Genomic DNA, 18,777 nt, shown 5'->3' on the forward strand with positions numbered 1-18,777 from the left:
AGTTACACAGTTTTCCTCCTTATGCTGATTTCTGGTCCATTTACGTCCCGTAAATTCAGCCACTGATGAAGTTGGCATTGGATTGGGTTATTTTTACAACAGAGTTAATTTCACCCCTTTAATTAACATTCCAGATTTATCATGAATCATGCTCTTTTATGGAAATCCTTGGCAGAGTAATTCATGGGAAATTTGTTTCAAGGTGCAGCTTTAGCCACTAATTCTGAACTTGCATACTGCCGTAAAACTGGTATAAATCCACTGAGTTAGTAGAGTTGCTTCTAATGTACACTAATGTAAGTGAGAGTGGACTTTTACCCTTTGTATAGAAAGCCTATCCGTCTAACAAGTTAAGTCAGTTATCCATTATGCAAGAGGATTTCAGGTAGTCTCATCCCAAAAAAATTAGACCCTTCTCATCTCAACAGATGACATCAAAATTCTCCTTGACATGATGGATCAGAGTTTCAAAGGGGCTTCAGAAAAAAGCATTCATAAAATTTGCTAATGTACCCATAGCATGTGCAGAACCGCTGCTATTGTATGTCTGATCACACATATCCAATCATCATGTGTGTGTACATAGTCTCTTCACTGTTTTCCACATAAAGCCTTGAATATTTCCCATGTATCTGTCTAGCTAATCCTATTTATGGAGTTGCCCTTCACCATGGTATCTAAGCTTTTAACTTTTATCCTTAAGTCATTCACTTTAGATCTACCTTGGAACAATTACTCAATGAAGTTCTGCCCCCAAAGTGATATTAAAGGACATTCTCATGAAACAGCACTACAGAACTTCAACCTTTCCTGAGGCCAAAAACTAAATCAGCCCTGTGTGCTGTGATCAGTTGAATCTCCTCCTGTAATTCTCAGCCTGCCTATATTGTTCATCCACCTGCAAAAGTTATTAGTTGCCTCTTGCGTTCCTCTGCCATTCACTGTTATATACCAGAGCAAATCACACACTCCACTGTAGCCTGGTGCTGTTTTATTGGACAATCTAGTTTTAAAAGGAGTCTTTTTCATTCTCTTGTTTGTTATCTACCAGGCCAACACGCAGCTTCTATTTCTTGTCCTAGTAACCGTAAAATGGAGCCGTCCAAGGGTTACAATGGAACAGTATGAGAGCTGTTAGTTCCCCAGCAGGGAGTGTCCTCTGTGTGTGAAATTAAAGGGGTAAATTGTCCCTGTAATCTGTGGGTTTCTACAGCACCCATTTCTGCAAATACAGGCATAATTAGCTACTAGGCTTGTTCCACTCCAGTTAGGCATCAGGATTGTTCCTTGGCCCTCATATTGTGTGCTGGATTCATTATTCACCGAAAGAGGCTTACTCCTAAAGATTTGCTGTGATTGCATGGTCCAGGGGAAGATTGTTGCTCTCCACGTCTTTTGAAAGGGACCGAGTTGGTTTAAAGTTATGTAATGCTCTTGCCTTTTGCTACTAAAACTCCAGAGATTACAGAACCTGAAAGAATGATTTGTACTTCAGCAATGATCAAAGGCCTCTCAAGATTGAAGTCCCATTGTGCTAGTTCAGGGGTGGCCAACTTGAGCCTGAGAAGGAGCCAGAATTTACCAATGGACATTGCCAAACAGCCACTGTAATATGTCAGCAGCCCCCCCATCAGCTCCCCCACCCCCACTCCCAGCACCTCCCATCCACTGGCAGCCTCGCCAATCAGCCCCTCGCCTTCCCTCCCTGCACTTCCTGATCAGCTGTTTTGTGGGGTGCAGGAGGCTCTGGGGGTGGGGGAGGAGCAATGGCACGGCAGGGTCAGGAGAGGGGGCGGGAAGGGGTGGAGTGGGGGCAGGGCCTGTGGCAAAGCCAGGGGTTGAGCTGTGAGCACCCCCCGGCACATTGGAAAGTCGGTGCCGGTCGCTCCAGCCCCGGAGTCGGTGCCTAGACGAGGAGCCGCATGTTAACTTCTGAAGAGGCTCCGGAGCCGCAGGTTGGCCACCCCTGTGCTAGTTGTTTGCGATGACTGGGAGAACTGCATGGTGAATTGCCTGCTGAGTGCAAAGGTTGTGAGCCTCTCAAGACAGCTAGATAGACTCGTGCAGTGCTGAGGAGGAGCCAGTGATCTTGGCACATGTAGGACTACCAGCGACATAGGGAAAGGTAAAAGAAAGATCCTGCCGGACAACTTTAGGCTGCTAGGTAAGAGATTAAAGTCCAGGGCCCTCATGGTAGCATTCTCCGAAATGGTTTCAGCTCCATGTGCAGGGTCAGACAGACAGAACTGCAGAGTCTCACTGTGTGGTTGAGACGATGGTGTTTGGAGGAGGGGTTTAGGTTTCTTAGGAACTGGGAAACCTTTTGAGAGAGGAGGAGCCTATAAAGAAAGGATGGGCTCCCCCTAAACTAAATCAGAACCAGATTGGTGACATGTAACGTTAAAAAGGTTGTAGAGGAGTTTTTAAACTAAGGGCTGGGGGAAAGCCGACAGCTGTAGAGGAGTAAACAGCTCAACTGGAAACACCCTTCAAGGCTGAATTTATTAAAGGGGAAACTGGCAGGGGCGGCGAGTTATATGGGCCAGTGGTGTCCATGCTCCAGCAAATTCAGGGCCCAGGGAGGGAGGAGGGGAGCAGGCGCACACGTGAAGGCAGCCCCTCCCCCCCGGCACCCAGCACAGGGGAGACGAGGGGGCTTCCTGGGCCTGAGGGAGGGCTGGCCCCTAGGAGCTCGTACAGTGTGCCAGCTGAGTATGTTGCTGGGGTGGGGGAGAGGGCTGGGAGGACTGTGGAGTCCTCCTCTCTGACCCCAGCCCCAGGCAGCCTGCCTGCATCCCAAACTCCTCATCCTCAGCCCCCACCCCACCCCCCAGCCAGAGTGCTCACCCCCCACTACCCAACCCTCTGCCCGAGCCCTAAGCCCCCTCCTGCACTATGACCCCCTTATCCCTGGCCCCACCCCACAGCCCTCACCCCCCCAACCCTCTGCCCTAGCCCTGAGCCCCCTCCCACACCGAAAACCCCTCATTCTCAGCCACACCCCAGAGCCCTCACCCCCAGCCAGAGCCCTCATCCCCCGACACCCTAACCCTCGATTTCAATTACAATACAGAATACAAAGTGTACAGTGCTCACAAATATTTGCACTGTAAAGATGATAAACAGAAGAAATCGTATTTTTCAATTCACCTCATACAAGTACTGTAGTGCAATCGCTTTATCGGGAATGTTGCACTTACCAATGTAGGTTTTTTGTTACATAGCTGCACTCAAAAACAAAACAATGTGAAACTTCAGAGCCTACAAGTCCACTCAGTCCTACTTGTTCAGCCAATCGCTAAGAGAAACAAGTCTGTTTACATTTACAGGAGATAATGCTGCCCTCTTCTTAATTACAATATCACCTGAAAGTGAGAAGAGGCGTTCACATGGCACTGTTGTAGCTGGCATTGCAAGATATTTATGTGCCAGATGCGCTAAAAAGTCATATGCCTCTTCAGGCATACGTTTGGCCATCGTTCCAGAGGACATGCTTCCATGCTGATGAAGCTTGTTAAAAAAAAATAACGCTCTAATTAAATTTGTGACTGAACTCCTTGGGGGGAGAATTGTATGTCTCCTGCTCTGTTTTACTCACATTCTGCCATATATTCCATGTTATAGCAGTCTCAGGTGATGATCCAGCACATGTTTTTCGTAAATTTGACAAAATGCAAAGAAGAGACCAATGTGAAATTTCTAAAGAGAGCTATAGCACTCGACCAAAGATTTAAGAATCTGAAGTGCCTTCCAAAATCTGAGAGGGATGAGATGTGGAGCATGCTTTCAGAAGTCTTAAAAGAACAACACTCTTGAAGCAGAAACTACAGAACCCAAGCCACCAAAAAAGAAAATCAACCTTCCCCTGGTGACATCTGACTCAGATGATGAAAATGAGCATGCATCCGTCTGCACTGCTTTGGATGGTTATCAAGCAGAACCCATCATCAGCATGGACATATGTCCTCTGGAATGGTGGTTGAAGCGTCCAGGGATATATGAATCTTTAGCGCATCTGGCATGTAAACATCTTGCGACGCTGGCTACAACAGTGCCATGGGCACGCCTGTTCTCACTTTCAGGTGACATTGTAAACAAGAAGTGGCAGCATTATCTCCTGCAGATTGTAACCAAGCTTGTCTGTCTGAGTGACTGGCTGACCAAAAGTAGGACTGAGTGGACTTGTAGGCTCTAAAGTTTTACATTGTTTTATTTTTAATACAGGTTTTTTTGTACATAATTCTACATTTGTAAGTTCAACTTTCACGATAAAGAGATTGCACTACAGTACTTGTATTAGGTGAATTTAAAAATACTATTTCTTTTGTTTTTTACAGTGCAAATACTTGTAATCAAAAATAAAGTGAGCATTGTACACTTTGTATTCTGTGTTGTAATTGAGGAGGTCACGTACCTCCTATGTCCCCTCCCACCCCCGTACCGGTAAGAAATGTATTCCACTTGCACCACTGCACAGAGATCAACATAATTTGATGGGGAAGAGTCAACCCGGCTTTTGTAAAGGAAAATCATCCCTCACCAATCAGTTAGAATTCTTTGAGGGTGTCAAAAACCATGTGGACAAGGGCGATCCAGTCAATATAGCGTACTTGAACTTTGAGAAAGCCTTTGACAATGTCCCTCACAAAAGTCTCTTAAGCAAAGTAAGCTGTCATGGGATAAGAGGGAAGGTCTTCCCATGGATCAGTAACTGGTTAAAAGACAAGAAACAAGGGGTAGAAATAAATGATCAGATGGCTGAGGTGTGGGTGGAGAAGGACAAGGAGTTTGTGGATCCTTGGATCTGCAACACCAATACGTCAGCCTGACGTAGCTGGCTAGTGGGGGAAGGGGAAGTAGAACAGATCAGTGTCAATAGCAGATTCTATCCTGGGGAACAGGGAGGGAAACAGAGAGGGAATTGTGACAGAGGCATGATTCCTCCCCTACTCTGCTCCTAGGTTGTGCAGCTACATGATACTCCTTACCCATTGCAAGGAATGAAAGCTCAACCTTGTCCTTGAATCTCCCTTGCCTCGGTTTCCCCATCTGTCAAATCAAGTCTAATATTTCAGGCTAGGTTGACTTTTAGACCTACTAATTCTCAGCAGTGTCCCTTTAAGAGCCAAACAGTGGGGCCTGTTTTCACTTTCCTGCATGGCAGTCCCAAGGACAGTGTTTTTTAAATGTCATGTTCAAACAGTCGCTCGCTTGTATTTTCCTCAGAGGTACTAACGGCTGCAAATCTTCAAAGAGAATAATGATTAGCCCTGAGCAGCGCTTGGCTGTGAGAAAATGTATAATGGAACAATTATTGAAAGCAGCCAAGACTAAAAGTAGCATTTAATGGGATCCAGCATCTCCTGTTCCAACTGACCCAATTGCTGCTGCCCCTGCCAAGTAAAGAGAGTGAAAACCTTCTGAGATTTGTAACTCCGGGTATTTAGGTCACATGTGGATTAGAGTGTGATCAGATCCGCTTTAATGTGGAGTTGGTGTGTGTGTGTGTGTGTGTGTGTGTGTGTGTGTGTGTGTGTGTGTGTGTGTGTGTGTGTGTGTGTAGAGGATACACACACAGAGAATCATGTAATATACAAGGCAATTTCAAAGCCTTGATTCCTTAAGACTGATCACAGAGAGAGTTTGCTAAAGCACTCTACCTACAGAGACGGAGTCACATTTTGTAAGGGTTTTGGGAGGCACGGCAGATTACGAGTGCTTTTTTAAAAAGCCTTTTTACATTCCTGTGAATGCAGGGCTGGTGAAAGGTATTGATTCAGCCCTGAGGGAAAGCCATCCACTCCGTAAGTTACGGCATGCTCACTGCCAGAGCAAGCTTCCCCCACAACACACTCCCATCCTGCCTCCCCTAGCAATGTGCCTCACCCTCAGCTGGATGAATGGTCTCTAATAGCAGGAGGAGAGTTCACTTCTATGGTGTATTCTGTCCTTGCATTCTACGCTGAGATTAGCACTAATTGTCTCTTTTGTTGGCTTTCCAAAGTCCAGTGGCAAACAGAGACCCAGCAAACTCAGTTCAGTCAGATAGTAACACTGTCACTGTTATTTATCACTGGTGACCTCAACTAGGGTCTCTCCCCCCCCCCTTTTTTTTTTTTTTGTTGGTATGGGTTTTTTCCTTGTTTCAGGGGTTGATCAAAAAAAAATTTCAGACAGCTCTAGATTGAGGGATCTACAAGGCTCAATTTAAACCAACCCCCTCTTTTCTTGAGACTTCTAAAATTCCAACCACAGAACTGGCCAGAGGGGTTGCTGTTGAAAGACAAGGAATTTCCGACCCCTGCTGGCCCGTGGTACAAATCAAACTCAGGCCTGTCGTGTAGCAATGCCAAGCGCACTATGCCCCAGGTGGCCCTGGGAATAAGGGGTTCCTAATTGAGCCCAGGAGTTCTACAAGCACAGTCAGCCCCAGACAGCCTGGGGTGCAAGAAACCAAGAATTGAAAACAGGAGTCAGTCCTATGGGACAGACTTGATTCATGTCATCTGAGCACCTGAATTTTTACCACTGTAGCAGGCCAGGTGATTGAAGTTGGCTTGAGGCCAGAATGGAAGATTATCAGGGTTTGTTCAAGCCAATAATTGGTCAGAGTCTGAAATTTTGATAATCCCTCCATTCTAGTGTGCAGAGAGAACAAGTGTAGTCAGCTCCACCTGACCAGCACCAGTACTCTTCTAAACCTCTTCGGACATGGCGAAGCACAGAGATGGCGACGCTGATGGGCCTTTCTTTTTATGGCCTGTGACAAAGTTCCTCCTCTACCTTGGTGGGTCCTGCGCTTATTGGCGGATTTGTTCGCCTCAGAGATCTTCCCCTCTGGTGGAATCCACAATCTGGGTCAACTCCTCCTGTGTCTGATCAGGAGTTAGGAGGTTTCGGGGGGGAACCCAGACCCACCCTCTACTCCGGGTTCCAGCCCAGGGCCCTGTGGATCGCAGCTGCCTAAAGTGCCTCCTGGAACAGCTGCGTGACAGCTACAACTCCCTGGGCTACTTCCCCATGGCCTCCTCCAAACACCTTCTTTATCCTCACCACAGGACCTTCCTCCTGGTGTCTGATAACGCTTGTACTCCTCAGTCCTCCAGCAGCACAGCCTCTCAACTCCTTGCACCTCTTGCTCCCAGCTCCTCATATGCACACCACAACCTGAAGTGAGCTCCTTTTTAAACCCAGGTGCCCTGATTAGCCTGCCTTAATTGATTCTAGCAGCTTCTTGATTGGCTGCTGGTGTTCTAATCAGCCTGTCTGCCTTGTTTCCAGAAAGTTCCTGATTGTTCTGGAATCTTCCCTGTTACCCAGGGAAAGGGGACTTACTTAACCTGGGGCTAATATATCTGCCTTCTATCACTCTCCTATAGCCCGCCCACTTCCTGGATACCAATAGGATCACTCTCCTATAGCCATCTGGCCTGACTCTGTCACAGGCCACAGACATGGGTGAAACATCCATGTAAATTCTGCTTGATCTATAAGTGGAACTCGATGCCTTCAATCACAAAGAGCTGCTGGTCCACCAAAGAGCTTTTAGGGACCTGCATAGACCAGTGTCCCCTGTTCTTCTCTGGCAGATCCTTGCGGGTCATGAGGGGCTCCTGCTCCTCCTCTTGCTTGGGGAGTCCCACAGGCCTGAGTCCTGCCGCCACTGCTGTTAATGGCCAATCCTGGCTGGGAACAATCAGATAACACAAACTCTGACACCATCAGTGTGCTGATGACACACAGCTGTGTGTGTCCAGCACAGCCGCTGCTTTGTCCCAGCTGGAAGAAAGGCAGCTGGCTCAAGCTAAATACAGGAAGTATGGAGGTGACATGCAGGAGGGAGCTGTCGTACACTGTGATCTTGTCGTCTGTCGGGGTATCTGCGCTCCAGTGGTTAACATAGTACACAGCCTTGGGGAGGGCCGGCTCCAGGCACCAGCAAAGGAAGCAGGTGCTTGGGGCGGCCAATGGAAAGGGGCAGCATGTTCAGGTCTTCGGCGGCAATTCGGCGGCAGGTCCCTCAGTCCCTCTTGGAGCGAAGGACCCACTGCCGAATTGCCGCCGAAGAATGAAGCGGCGTGGTAGAGCTGCCGCCGAAGTGCCGCCGATCGCAGCTTTATCTTTTTTTCCTCCGTTCCGCCACTTGGGCGGCAAAAAAGCTGGAGCCAGCCCTGGTCTTGGGGTCCTGCTGGGTTCATCATTGTACTTGGAGACCCAAATAGTCTCCAGAAATGCCTCCTTCTGTCTTGACGAGCAAGGTGGAGTCATTGTTTCTCCCCAGATGAGAGCCTAGCTGTGCTGTTTCTTGCGTGTGTCCCTTCCAGGTTAGCCCCCTGCCAAGTATCCTGTGTAGGAACAGGAAAGGGAAAGGCCATGCAGAAACTAGGAACTGCTCTTGATCTACCTCCTGATGACAGCACATATCGCCAGTGCTCCTGGAGCCTGACTGGCCCTAATCCAGTTCCAGATCCATTTCAAACTGCTAACCCTGATTTTTAAAGCCCCCAGTGGTACTAGCTCAGCAACCATTGCGCTCTCTGAGTTGCTATGGCAACTCTAATCACCTGGGACACTACAGCCCCTGAGGGCACCTTCTGCCACCAGGGACCCGAAAGAGGCTGAGTCACGTTGCAATACCCATCCTTCTTCAGGCCTTCCTATAATAGTGTAAGTAAGAGAGAGGACTCGCACGGCAAGTTATGAGCAAGTCGTTTCACCTCCTTGTCTCTCAGATTCCCTATCTGTAAAGTGGGGATAAGGATACAGAGCTCCTTTGTGAAGTGCTTTGAGATCTATGGATGAAAAGCACTAGGTAAGAGCTAGGGATTAATTATTATTATTATTATTACCCAAGAGAAATGACTTTTAGCTGCAAAGGCGTGCTAAGACACTGCTCAGTTAGAGAGGATCGATGATCCAGTGGTTAGAGCACTAGCCGAGGACCTGGCATCAGTCCCAGCTCCACCCCAGATTTCCCACCTTGTCTAGGGCAAGTCACTGAGGCCTGGATGCACAGGAGTTAGGCAGCTGTACACCGGTCTTCCCCCAGTTTGTAAATCACTCTGGGGCTTACGTGGGAGATAGGCATCAGATGGCTGGAGAAAGGCAGTGGTACGCATGCTCAAAGGAAGGAACATAGGCTCTGAGGGAACTTTTACTTCAAAAATGTAGGTGCCAAGTGAGTTTGGGTACCTACATGGTTCAGTGGGTATTTTGTGCATTGCAGAGGTCCCGAAACTGGGACTTAGGCGGTAAACTCCTTTGTGCATCCTGGCCTAAGCCTCAGTTCCCGATCTGTACAATGGGGATAATAGCACTGTGTATTCTGTGAGGATAAATACAATAGAGAGTGGGAGGTGCCCAGATACTGTGGTAATGGGGGCCAGAGAAGTACCTTAGATAGTGAATAGTCCTCCTAAACAATTTACATTATGAGATTGCTGCAGCCATCTTAAGTCTGGCTGTCGAACTTTCACAGTGAAGAAAACCTTGTCCTTGGCTTGCAGGTGGTGTGTACTTTTATCTAGGTGAGAGCATTTTCCTTCCACACTTAGTGAAAATGGGAGTCAGCATTGTGATGAAGTGGGGGTTTTCCCCTTGTTATGTTGTACGTGAGCCTGTGTGAGTCTTACTGTTTTGCATGAATACTGTGTGTACCTCAGTTTCCCTGTGTATTGCACCAATGCCTAGGTGGTGGGAATAAGGGTGTGTGACTTTTGCTGAGACCCTCTGGAGGGGAAGTTAGGTGGCTCCGGCTGCCTGCATGTAAGCAATGGCCGATGCCCTTTGTAACTTGAGAACCAGGAGGGGGATGTCAACAAGTGACACTTTGCCCAGGAAGCAAGACGAAGGGCAACGGGGGTGTCAGAGGTCGGGCAGCTGGAAGGGGTCAGTCTCCTGTTTTGAACTCAGAGCAGGGAGTTTGGGGCACCAGGCCCAGGGTCCACCCCAGACGGACTTTGCTGAAAGTTTCTGATTTCTGTGCTAGCAAATGCTGTTCGATGCTGTGTTCCTGTCGACTAATAAACCCTTATGTTTTACAACGCTGGCTGGGAGTCACTGCTGACTGCAAAGCTGGGATGCAGGGCCTATCTGGCTTCCCCAGGGGTCCCATCAAGATGGACCTGCTGCAGGAAGTGTACAGTGAGAACAGGGCTGCTGAATGCTCTGAGGTCAGACCCAGGAAGGCCATAGCCGAGGTGGCTATTTTTCCTGGTCACCCTACCCTGAGCGGAGTCACGTTACCCAGAGTCCTGTCTGGCTTCACCCTGCACAGTTCCAGAGCATCAGGCCTGTGACTCAGTGACAAGCGTTTTCTCTAGCACTTAGATATTCTTGGCAATCTCCCACACAAGCGCTGACTCAGCCTGCCTCTGCTTAGCTTGGTGTAGCAGTGTTGGGCTCAGGATATTAGAGATGCAAGGTGGATGAGGTAATACCTTTTATTGGACCAACTTCTATTAAACACCTTGTCTCTCTGCGTAGCTTCTGAGGTCTGATAAGATCACAGCCCAAGGTGGTATATCTTGCATCATCTCTTTAGCAGGCGCCCCCATGCTAGCTCTAGAAGTCAGATTATAATCAGGGCCCTTTGTAATTGGGGAGTTTGTATCTGTGGCACTTGCTACAGAATTGTACTGTTGAATCTCCACTTTTAAAAGGGTTTGTGGCACTTATGGTACTGGAGATAACTTGGAAAACAAACCAAATGTAACCACTGCTGTGTTGCTTACATCGATCTGCCTGAAACCATGGCTCTGAGTGGTGTCTCCATCAGGGCCTTGTGGACTCCATAATTCTGCAGCCACAGAAGTTCAATCCTTGAGGGGGCCATTTAGGGAACTGGGGTAAAAATCTGTCTGGGGATTAGTCCTGCTCTGAGCAGGGGGATGGACTAGATGACCTCCTGAGGTCCCTTCCAACCCTGACATTCTATGATTCTATGCTTCTGCCCCTCACTAAGATGGCATTTTTGAAAAATGCCATTCAGTTCAGCGTTTTTGCTGCAGAATTCACCATTTTGCTGCAGCCTGGTGTTTGTTTTCAGTTTCCCTGCCCTGCTGGAACCTGTCTGCAGCTTCCTCTCGATCTCCAGTGTTCACCACAAGGGAAAGGGGGTAGGTGGAGCGGTGCAGTGGATTACAGGGCATTCTCTGTGCACTGTTCCATGGAACCAGGCAGCCAGGGCATGGATAGCTAGAGATGGAGTCAGGGGAGCCAGAGGCATAGATTGGCAAATTAGTAAACCTGGACTGCAGAGCAGCTGAGAGCTGGGAAAATGAGCCACTGAAACTGGCTACTGGCTCCTTCCTTCTGTAGCACACGTGGGAAGGAGGAGGTGGTTTTGGGCTGAGTCACTGGCTGTCATAGGAGCAGAGAGCCAGAGAATGGAGCTGAGCTGCCTGGAGGGCATAGCGAAAATCCATCTTCAACGCTAATCATTGTTGAAAATCATCATTGACTAATTTTGTTTATGAGCATTTTTCAACTGTGAGCAACAGGCATATGTGCGGGAGGTTGGAAAGGGAAGGAGAGAGAAATATGCTGGTAGCTGGATAAAGTAACGTTGCTATGGAATGTAAGGCGTTTGCTGCTGCAGAATTTGGTCTGGTCATGCCGCAGACTACACAGAGCCTTGATTATCATTTCACCTCAGATCGGAGTTCAGCCATGTAAACCCACCGAATGGAGCATGAGTGATGGGAATATTGGAAGTAAAGCAGATGATGTTTCCATACATAGACCAGTCATGAATCACGATTACAGCTTGGGGTACATAAGTAAATAAAGTTCCCATTAACAAGTAAAATCCAGCAACTCAATATTTAGCACTGCAAGCCCTCAGTGAGCATTCAGCACAGCCTAAATGCAGCATGACAGCAGCCCAACGCTGATCAATTACCCTCCAGCGTCATTCCCCAGGGGCTTTCTGCTTCATGAGAACTCGAGAATGTTACAGAGATTCTCTGAGCTCATTTGGTCCCAAAGACTCTTTATCTGATTCAGGTCAGGTGAGAAACTGGAATCTAGTTGGGGATTAGAAAGGAATGTGCCTCTGGGAAACTCCTTCCTGCATCTGCCTTGGTTTAACTGTCCAATGGAGACTGGAGTGTTTATAACTTGGCAGTGAGCTAAACATGTGGAGGCATTTGCCTGTGGAGACAAATCAGCCCCACTCCCTGTTCATTGCAGGTACCTGTATATACGTTGAAAGATCCCCTATAAAGGGGGTGGGGGAATGGATTTGTCCTATTTTGCTGCTCTGTGGTGGCTATGAAAAGGAGCGTGGGGGAAGTACTGCTTGTTTTTGTTTTTTTAACTAAAAATTCCGGTCTTGACTACCATGCTTTTCCTGGAAGACTCTAGAAGTAGTAGGATTATGATATCATGAGCACCAAGTGAAACATGATTGAATCAAAATCCCTTCTGCTTTGAGTTAGTCCATTTAGAATTTTGTTTTCATTACATCTCCTAAAACCCAATAAACCAAATATGCCTTTTTAATTACCTACAATGACCTTATTTGGCAGAAAAATCACAGCAAGACATATAAAGAAAGAACAAAAGCCAGTCAAGTTAGTACAGAGAGAGGGTCGTTATTTAAAGGTACATCCACTCCCACTGAAAGCTTTGGGTTCAGTCTTCAGCAATATCAGCAGTTATATTTATATTACAATCGGGCCCACTGCATGCTTGGCACTGCCCCCGCAAAGAGGGAAGACAGAGTCCCTACCCTGAAAAGCGTACAGTCCCTTTCTGCTTTTCTGAATACATATAGTAACCACCAGTCTATACAGGCTTTGCTTTCAAATGCATATAGGGTGACCAGACAGCAAGTGTGAAAAATCGGGATGGGGGTGGGGGGGCAATAGGCGCCTACATAAGACAAAGCCCCAAATATCGGGACTGTCCCTATAAAATCGGGACATCTGGTCACCCTAAATGCACAGCATCCAGAAGTGGGGCCAGGCTTTAAAAAAAACTCAGCATGCATATCTCATGTGAAAATCTGGCCACTTACTTTGATGCCTAAATGGAGCTGAACTCTCTTGCAAATCTGGCTCCATGTTGATCTGTTTTCCTGAATCAGGTATGTCAGTGATCCCAGTAACTTCCTTCCATTTCACTTTCAGCTAATACCCTTTGGTCCTGGGGAGGCTAGATAATGGGTTCTTAAGTCTTGAAAACAAGGTCAGGCCATTCAATACATCATAAAGCAGCAATGAAGGGTCATCTTTAAACTAATGTGTCGTGTCTCTTTTTTCAAATAAAGCTTTGATAGCCTAAAAGCAACTGCCAATAGGAAACAGACTGAACCATTTTAAAGCATTTGCAGTGCCCTGGACTATGCGCAGGCCTAGGGATCGCTCGCTCAGACAGTTTTCAGTTGGGCAATCAGATGTTTAACTATTGTGTTTGGAGTCCCAGAGGAAAGTCTGATTTCCCATCACGTAGGCTGGAGACCAGGGACAGCAACTGAAATTAAAGCTTTGACAGCAGAGCTCTCTCTCTTTTTTTTTTTTTTTTTTTTTTTGGTGGGGGCGGGGAGGATGTTCATGATATTTCAGTTGCTTTTGGCTCTATTGAAAATATTTATATTTTAACAAACAGTTTCTCTCAGTTTTTTCTGAAAGCCTCAATGGCTGGAGTCTGGTAATTACTCAGGAATCTCTAATTCCATTTTAAAAAGCCCAAAACTTAAGTTTCTACTAGTCGTCTTGTTTGGAGAGAAAAGCTTGAAAAGATGAACCGGAAGCCCAGGAAGACAACCTAAACCTCTTTTTTTTTTTTAAATGTCATGCCGTGTAAGCCAATTTTATGATTTTTGAATGCTTGGGATTGGCAATACAATGTTCTGTGCTAATTGCTTATTATTACCTGCTACATGCACAGGTAAAGGGTTGCAGTAGTCTTTGAACATGCAAGTAGACCCAATGAGTCCGGTGACACTACTCGAGTAGTAGGAAGGGTTTAAACTCAGAGGTTGTACCGTAAGACTGGAGAATTGCTAACATAGTTCCTATTTTTAAGAAAGGGAAAAAAAGTGATCCGGGTAACTACAGGCCTGTTAGTTTGACATCTGTAGTATGCAAGGTCTTGGAAAAATTTGGAAGGAGAAAGTAGTTAAGGACATTGAGGTCAATGGTAATTGGGACAGAATACAACATGGTTTTACAAAAGGTAGATCGTGCCAAACCAACCTGATCTCCTTCTTTGAGAAAGTAGCAGATTTTTTAGTCAAAAGAAATGTAGTGGATCTAATTTACCTCGATTTCAGTAAGGCATTTGATACGGTTCCGAATGGGGAATTATTAGCTAAATTGGAACAGATGGGGATCAATATGAAAACTGAAAGATGGATAAAGAACTGGTTAAAGGGGAGACTATAGTGGGTCATACTGAAAGGTGAACTGTTAGGCTGGAAGGAGGTTACTAGTGGAGTTCCTCAGAGATCAGTTTGGGGACCAATCTTATTTAATCTTTTTATTACTGACCTTGGCACAAAAAGTGGAAATATGCTAATAAAGTTTGCGGATGACACGAAGCTGCGAGGTTTTGCTAATATAGAGAAGGACCAGGCTATCATACAGGAAGATCTGGAGGACCTTGTAAACTGGAGTAATAGTAATAGGATGAAATTTAATAGTGAAAAGTGCAAGGTAATGAATTTAGGGATTAATAACATGAATTTTTGTTATAAACTGGGGCCGCATCAGTTGGAAGTAACAGAGGAGGAGAAGGACCTCGGAGTATTGGTTGATCACAGGATGACTATGAGCCGCCAATGTGATATGGCCATGAAAAAAGCTAATGCGGTCTTGGGATGCATCAGGCGAGGTATTTCCAGTAGAGCTAAGGAGGTGTTAGTACTGTTATACAAGGCACTGGTGAGACCTCATCTGGAATATTGTGTGCAGTTCTGGTCTCCCATGTTTAAGGAGGATGAATTCAAACTGGAACAGGTACAGAGAAGGGCTACTAGGATGATCTGAGGAATGGAAAACATGTCTTATGAAAGGACACTGAAAGACCCTGGCTTGTTTAGCCTAACCAAAAGAAGGCTGAGGGGAGATATGATTGCTCTTTATAAATATATCAGAGGGATAAATATCAGGGAGGGAGAGGAATTATTTAAGCTTAGTACCAATGTGGACACAACAACAAATGGATATAAACTGGACATTAGGAAGTTTAGACTTGAAATTAGATGAAGGTGTCATAAACAGATAGAAGCAGCAAAGAATCCTGTGGCACCTTATAGACTAACAGACGTTTTGCAGCAGAAGAAGTGGGCATTCATCCACGAAAGCTCATGCTGCAAAACATCTGTTAGTCTATAAGGTGCCACAGGTTTCTTTGCTGCTTCTACAGAACCAGACTAACACGGCTACCCCTCTGATACATAAACAGATAGTTAAGGGTTAATGTCTCTTTTACCTGTAAAGGGTTAACAAGCTCAGTAGACCTGGCTGACACCTGACCAGAGGACCAATAAGGGGACAAGATACTTTCAAATCTCGGTGGAGGGAAGTCTTTGTTTTGTGTTCTTTGTTTTGGGGGGTGTTCTCTCTTGGGATTAAGAGAGGCCAGACTTACATCCAGGCTCTCCAAGCTTCCTGAAATATTCTCTTCTATTCAATATAGTGAGTATTAGAAAAGGCGGATTAGTTTTTTGATTGATTTCTGTATTTGCAAATGTGTGTTTGCTGGAGAAATATTTTATTTTTGTTTGCTGTTACTTGTACTTATGCTGGTGTGGGGGGGAGTCCCTTTAGTTTTTATAAGCTGTATACCCTGTAAGCATTTCCATCCTGATTTTACAGAGATAGTTTTTACTTTTCTTTCCTTAATTAAAGGCTTTTCTTTTTAAGAACCTGATTGATTTTTTTCCCCTTGTTTGAGACCTCAGGGGATTAGTCTGACTCACCAGGGATTGGTGGGGGGAAAAGAGGAGGGGGAAGGTGAATCCCTCTTTGTTTTAGATTCAAGGAGTTTGAATCAGGGTGGAGCCTCTCAAGGCAACCCAGAGAGGGGAAAGTCAGGGAGGGGAAAGGAGGAGGGAACGGTTAATTTCTCCTTGTGTTAGATCCAAGGAGTTTGGATCTGTGTTCCCCAGGGAAAGTTTTGGGGGAACAGAAAGTGTACCAAAACACTATATTTTTGGTTGGTGGCAGCAGTACCGGATCTAAACTAGGATTTAAGTTTAGAAGGATCCATGCAGGTCCCCATCTTTTGGACGCTAAAGTTCAAAGTGGGGAATAAACCTATGACAGAAGGTTTCTAACCATCAGAGGAGTGAAGTTCTGGAACAGCCTTCCAAGGGGAGCAGTGGGGTCAAAAGACATATCTGGCTTCAAGACTAAGCTAGATAAGTTTATGGAGGGGATAGTATGATGGGATAGCCTAATTTTGGCAATTAATTGATCTTTGACTTTGATATTAGCGGTAAGTATGGCCAATGGTCTGTGATGGGATGTTAGATGGGGTGGGATCTGAGTTACTACAGAGAATTCTTTCCTGGGTGCTGGCTAGTGAGTCTTGCCCACATGCTCAGGGTTTAGCTGATCACCATATTTGGGGTCAGGAAGGAGTTTTCCTCCAGGGAAGATTGGCAGAGGCCTTGAGGGTTTTTCACCTTCCTCTGCAGCGTGGGACACGGGTCACTTGCTGGCGGATTCTCTGCACCTTGAGGACTTTAAACCACGATTTGAGGACTTCAGTAACTCAGACATAGGTCAGGAGTTTGATACAGGAGTGGGTGGGTGAGATTCTGTGGCCTGCGTTGTGCAGGAGGTCAGACTAGATCAGGAGTCAGCAGCCTTTCAGAAGTGCTGTGACGAGTCTTCATTTATTCACTCTAATTTAGGGTTCCGCGTGCCAGTAATACATTTTAACGGTTTTAGAAGGTCTCTTTCTATAAGTCTATAATATATCACTAAACTATTGTTGCGTGTAAAGTCAGTAAGATTTTTAAAATGTTTAAGAAGCTTCATTTAAAATTAAATTAAAATGCAGAGCCCCCCAGACCGGTGGCCAGGACCCAGGCAGTGTGAGTGCCACTGAAAATCAGCTCATGTGCCGCCTTTGGCACGTGCCAGAGGTTGCCAACCTCTGGACTAGATGACATAATGGTCCCTTCTGACCTTAAAATCTATGAATCTACAGGACTCGGACCTCTGTTTTTAGAACTATAAGCCTAGAGTATTGTTACATTTTACACACTCTGTTGTGGGATCAACAGGCTGCTGGGCCAGTGCCCCACATAGAGTACAGTAGCCTCAGGGAGTAAAGACCCTGTGGACAGCCTCCCACCCCCTATATTCACACACAGCAGGAGCCATGAGGCACGCTGCTGTAGCAGTTGTGTCCTACCTAAGGATTCCCACATCCAGGAGGTCTCCTCAGGGTCCAGAATTCCTGGTTTTCCAGCTCTTTTGGCACCACTGTGCAAGGACCAAGATCTGGCCCGGTACTGGCCCACAGAATACCCACATTGTGGGTTGTATTACTGGAGGAACCTTGCTTTTTGCATTTCCCTGTTTTCAAAGACTATTATTTAACTGTGCAACAGAATTTTTGCATTAGCACCTTTGGGGGGGTATTTATTTCCTTGGTTTTTTAAGGGGAAGGAGGAGAGGGGGAAGTTTCCTGGTTAATACATTTAAAAAGTATTTAAATGTTCCCAGGTAAGCTTTTAAGTATCCACCACAATAGGGTGGCAGGGGCAGATATCAGACTGAATGTGATGAAAGGAGAGTGGCCGGGGTGAGTTCCTGACTTTGGTGCTGGTTGGCTAGATCCAGTTCCTTGCAAGGCTGAGTTAACAGGGCAGCAGCACAGCTGTGAGCAGATCTCTACGCAGCAAGGTGCCCAATTTTATCCCCCTTCCATGAGTAGCCCCAGTGGCTTCAGTCGGACTCATGAGAATAAAGGTTATAGGAGCAGGTCCTATGGTTGAAGTTCAGCCATTTGTGTCATCTGCAAATAAAGAACCTGCTCTTGACACTAGGAAATAATGTCCATTTTTTAGCCTTCTGTAACCTGAGTGTCTGAATATGCTCAGCCCAATTCTCCTCTTGCATACGCTGTTGGAAATGAGGAGTTACTCAACTGGCATTTGCGGCTGTTCAGGACTATCTGCAGTAGCACTTTACAAACATTCATTCATTAAGCACTTTGCACTATTGTGCCCTCAATAAGCTCCAGTTTGGGGAATGAACGTTTGACAGATTTTCAGCCCTGGCTTCCTAGCACCATATTCCTGGCAGGGTAATCCCAACCCTATTGCTTTTCGTAGGCTACTCCTTCATCCTTCCCATTTCCCATCCTATATCCCTGCTACGCATAACAGCTCCATGGGTCCCTTGTTTCTGAGAGCAGCCAAGGCAGCAGCTGGATCTGTCATGAAAGGAAGCAAATGAGCCTCATGTTATTCTCGCTCTTGTTCAGAGTGAAGTCAGACCCTCTTCTGTCTCCCAGGGCTGAATATGAAAGCTATGGTGGCATTAGCGTCCTGTGATTGGCTGATATTTTGCTCTGGCAGAAATCAGCACCTGTTGCTGTATATTACTCTGTAGAGACTGAGCCAGACACGAGGCTGAAGGAAAGACGGATGCATTCAAGCCCTAGGTATGCCTTTTGTGGGATTTTAACTCTTTTAAGCAAATACAGGAAAACCCATGGCCATGGAATGCTCGCCTGGAGTCACAAGTTAGTTGCTGTCTAGCCGGGGATAGATCTGTGTATGGAAAGAGCCTGTAATTCCGCTACCTTGAA

At 46.2% G+C, this 18,777-nt stretch overlaps 1 protein-coding gene across 1 annotated transcript in view; it reads left to right on the forward strand.

Annotated features, from left to right (window-relative positions):
• Nucleotides 1–4,754: 4,754 nt before the first annotated feature.
• Nucleotides 4,755–18,777, forward strand: part of JSRP1 (junctional sarcoplasmic reticulum protein 1) — a 29,939-nt gene continuing 15,916 nt past the window's right edge. Inside the window, exons 1-2 of the mRNA XM_044999071.1 lie at nt 4,755–4,819; nt 15,592–15,644. Coding sequence (XP_044855006.1) covers nt 4,755–4,819; nt 15,592–15,644 — 118 coding nt within the window. The remainder of the gene's footprint in view (nt 4,820–15,591; nt 15,645–18,777) is intronic.

The sequence above is a fragment of the Mauremys mutica genome, chromosome 24 (genome assembly GCF_020497125.1).
Source record: "Mauremys mutica isolate MM-2020 ecotype Southern chromosome 24, ASM2049712v1, whole genome shotgun sequence".
NCBI lineage: Eukaryota > Metazoa > Chordata > Testudines > Geoemydidae > Mauremys > Mauremys mutica.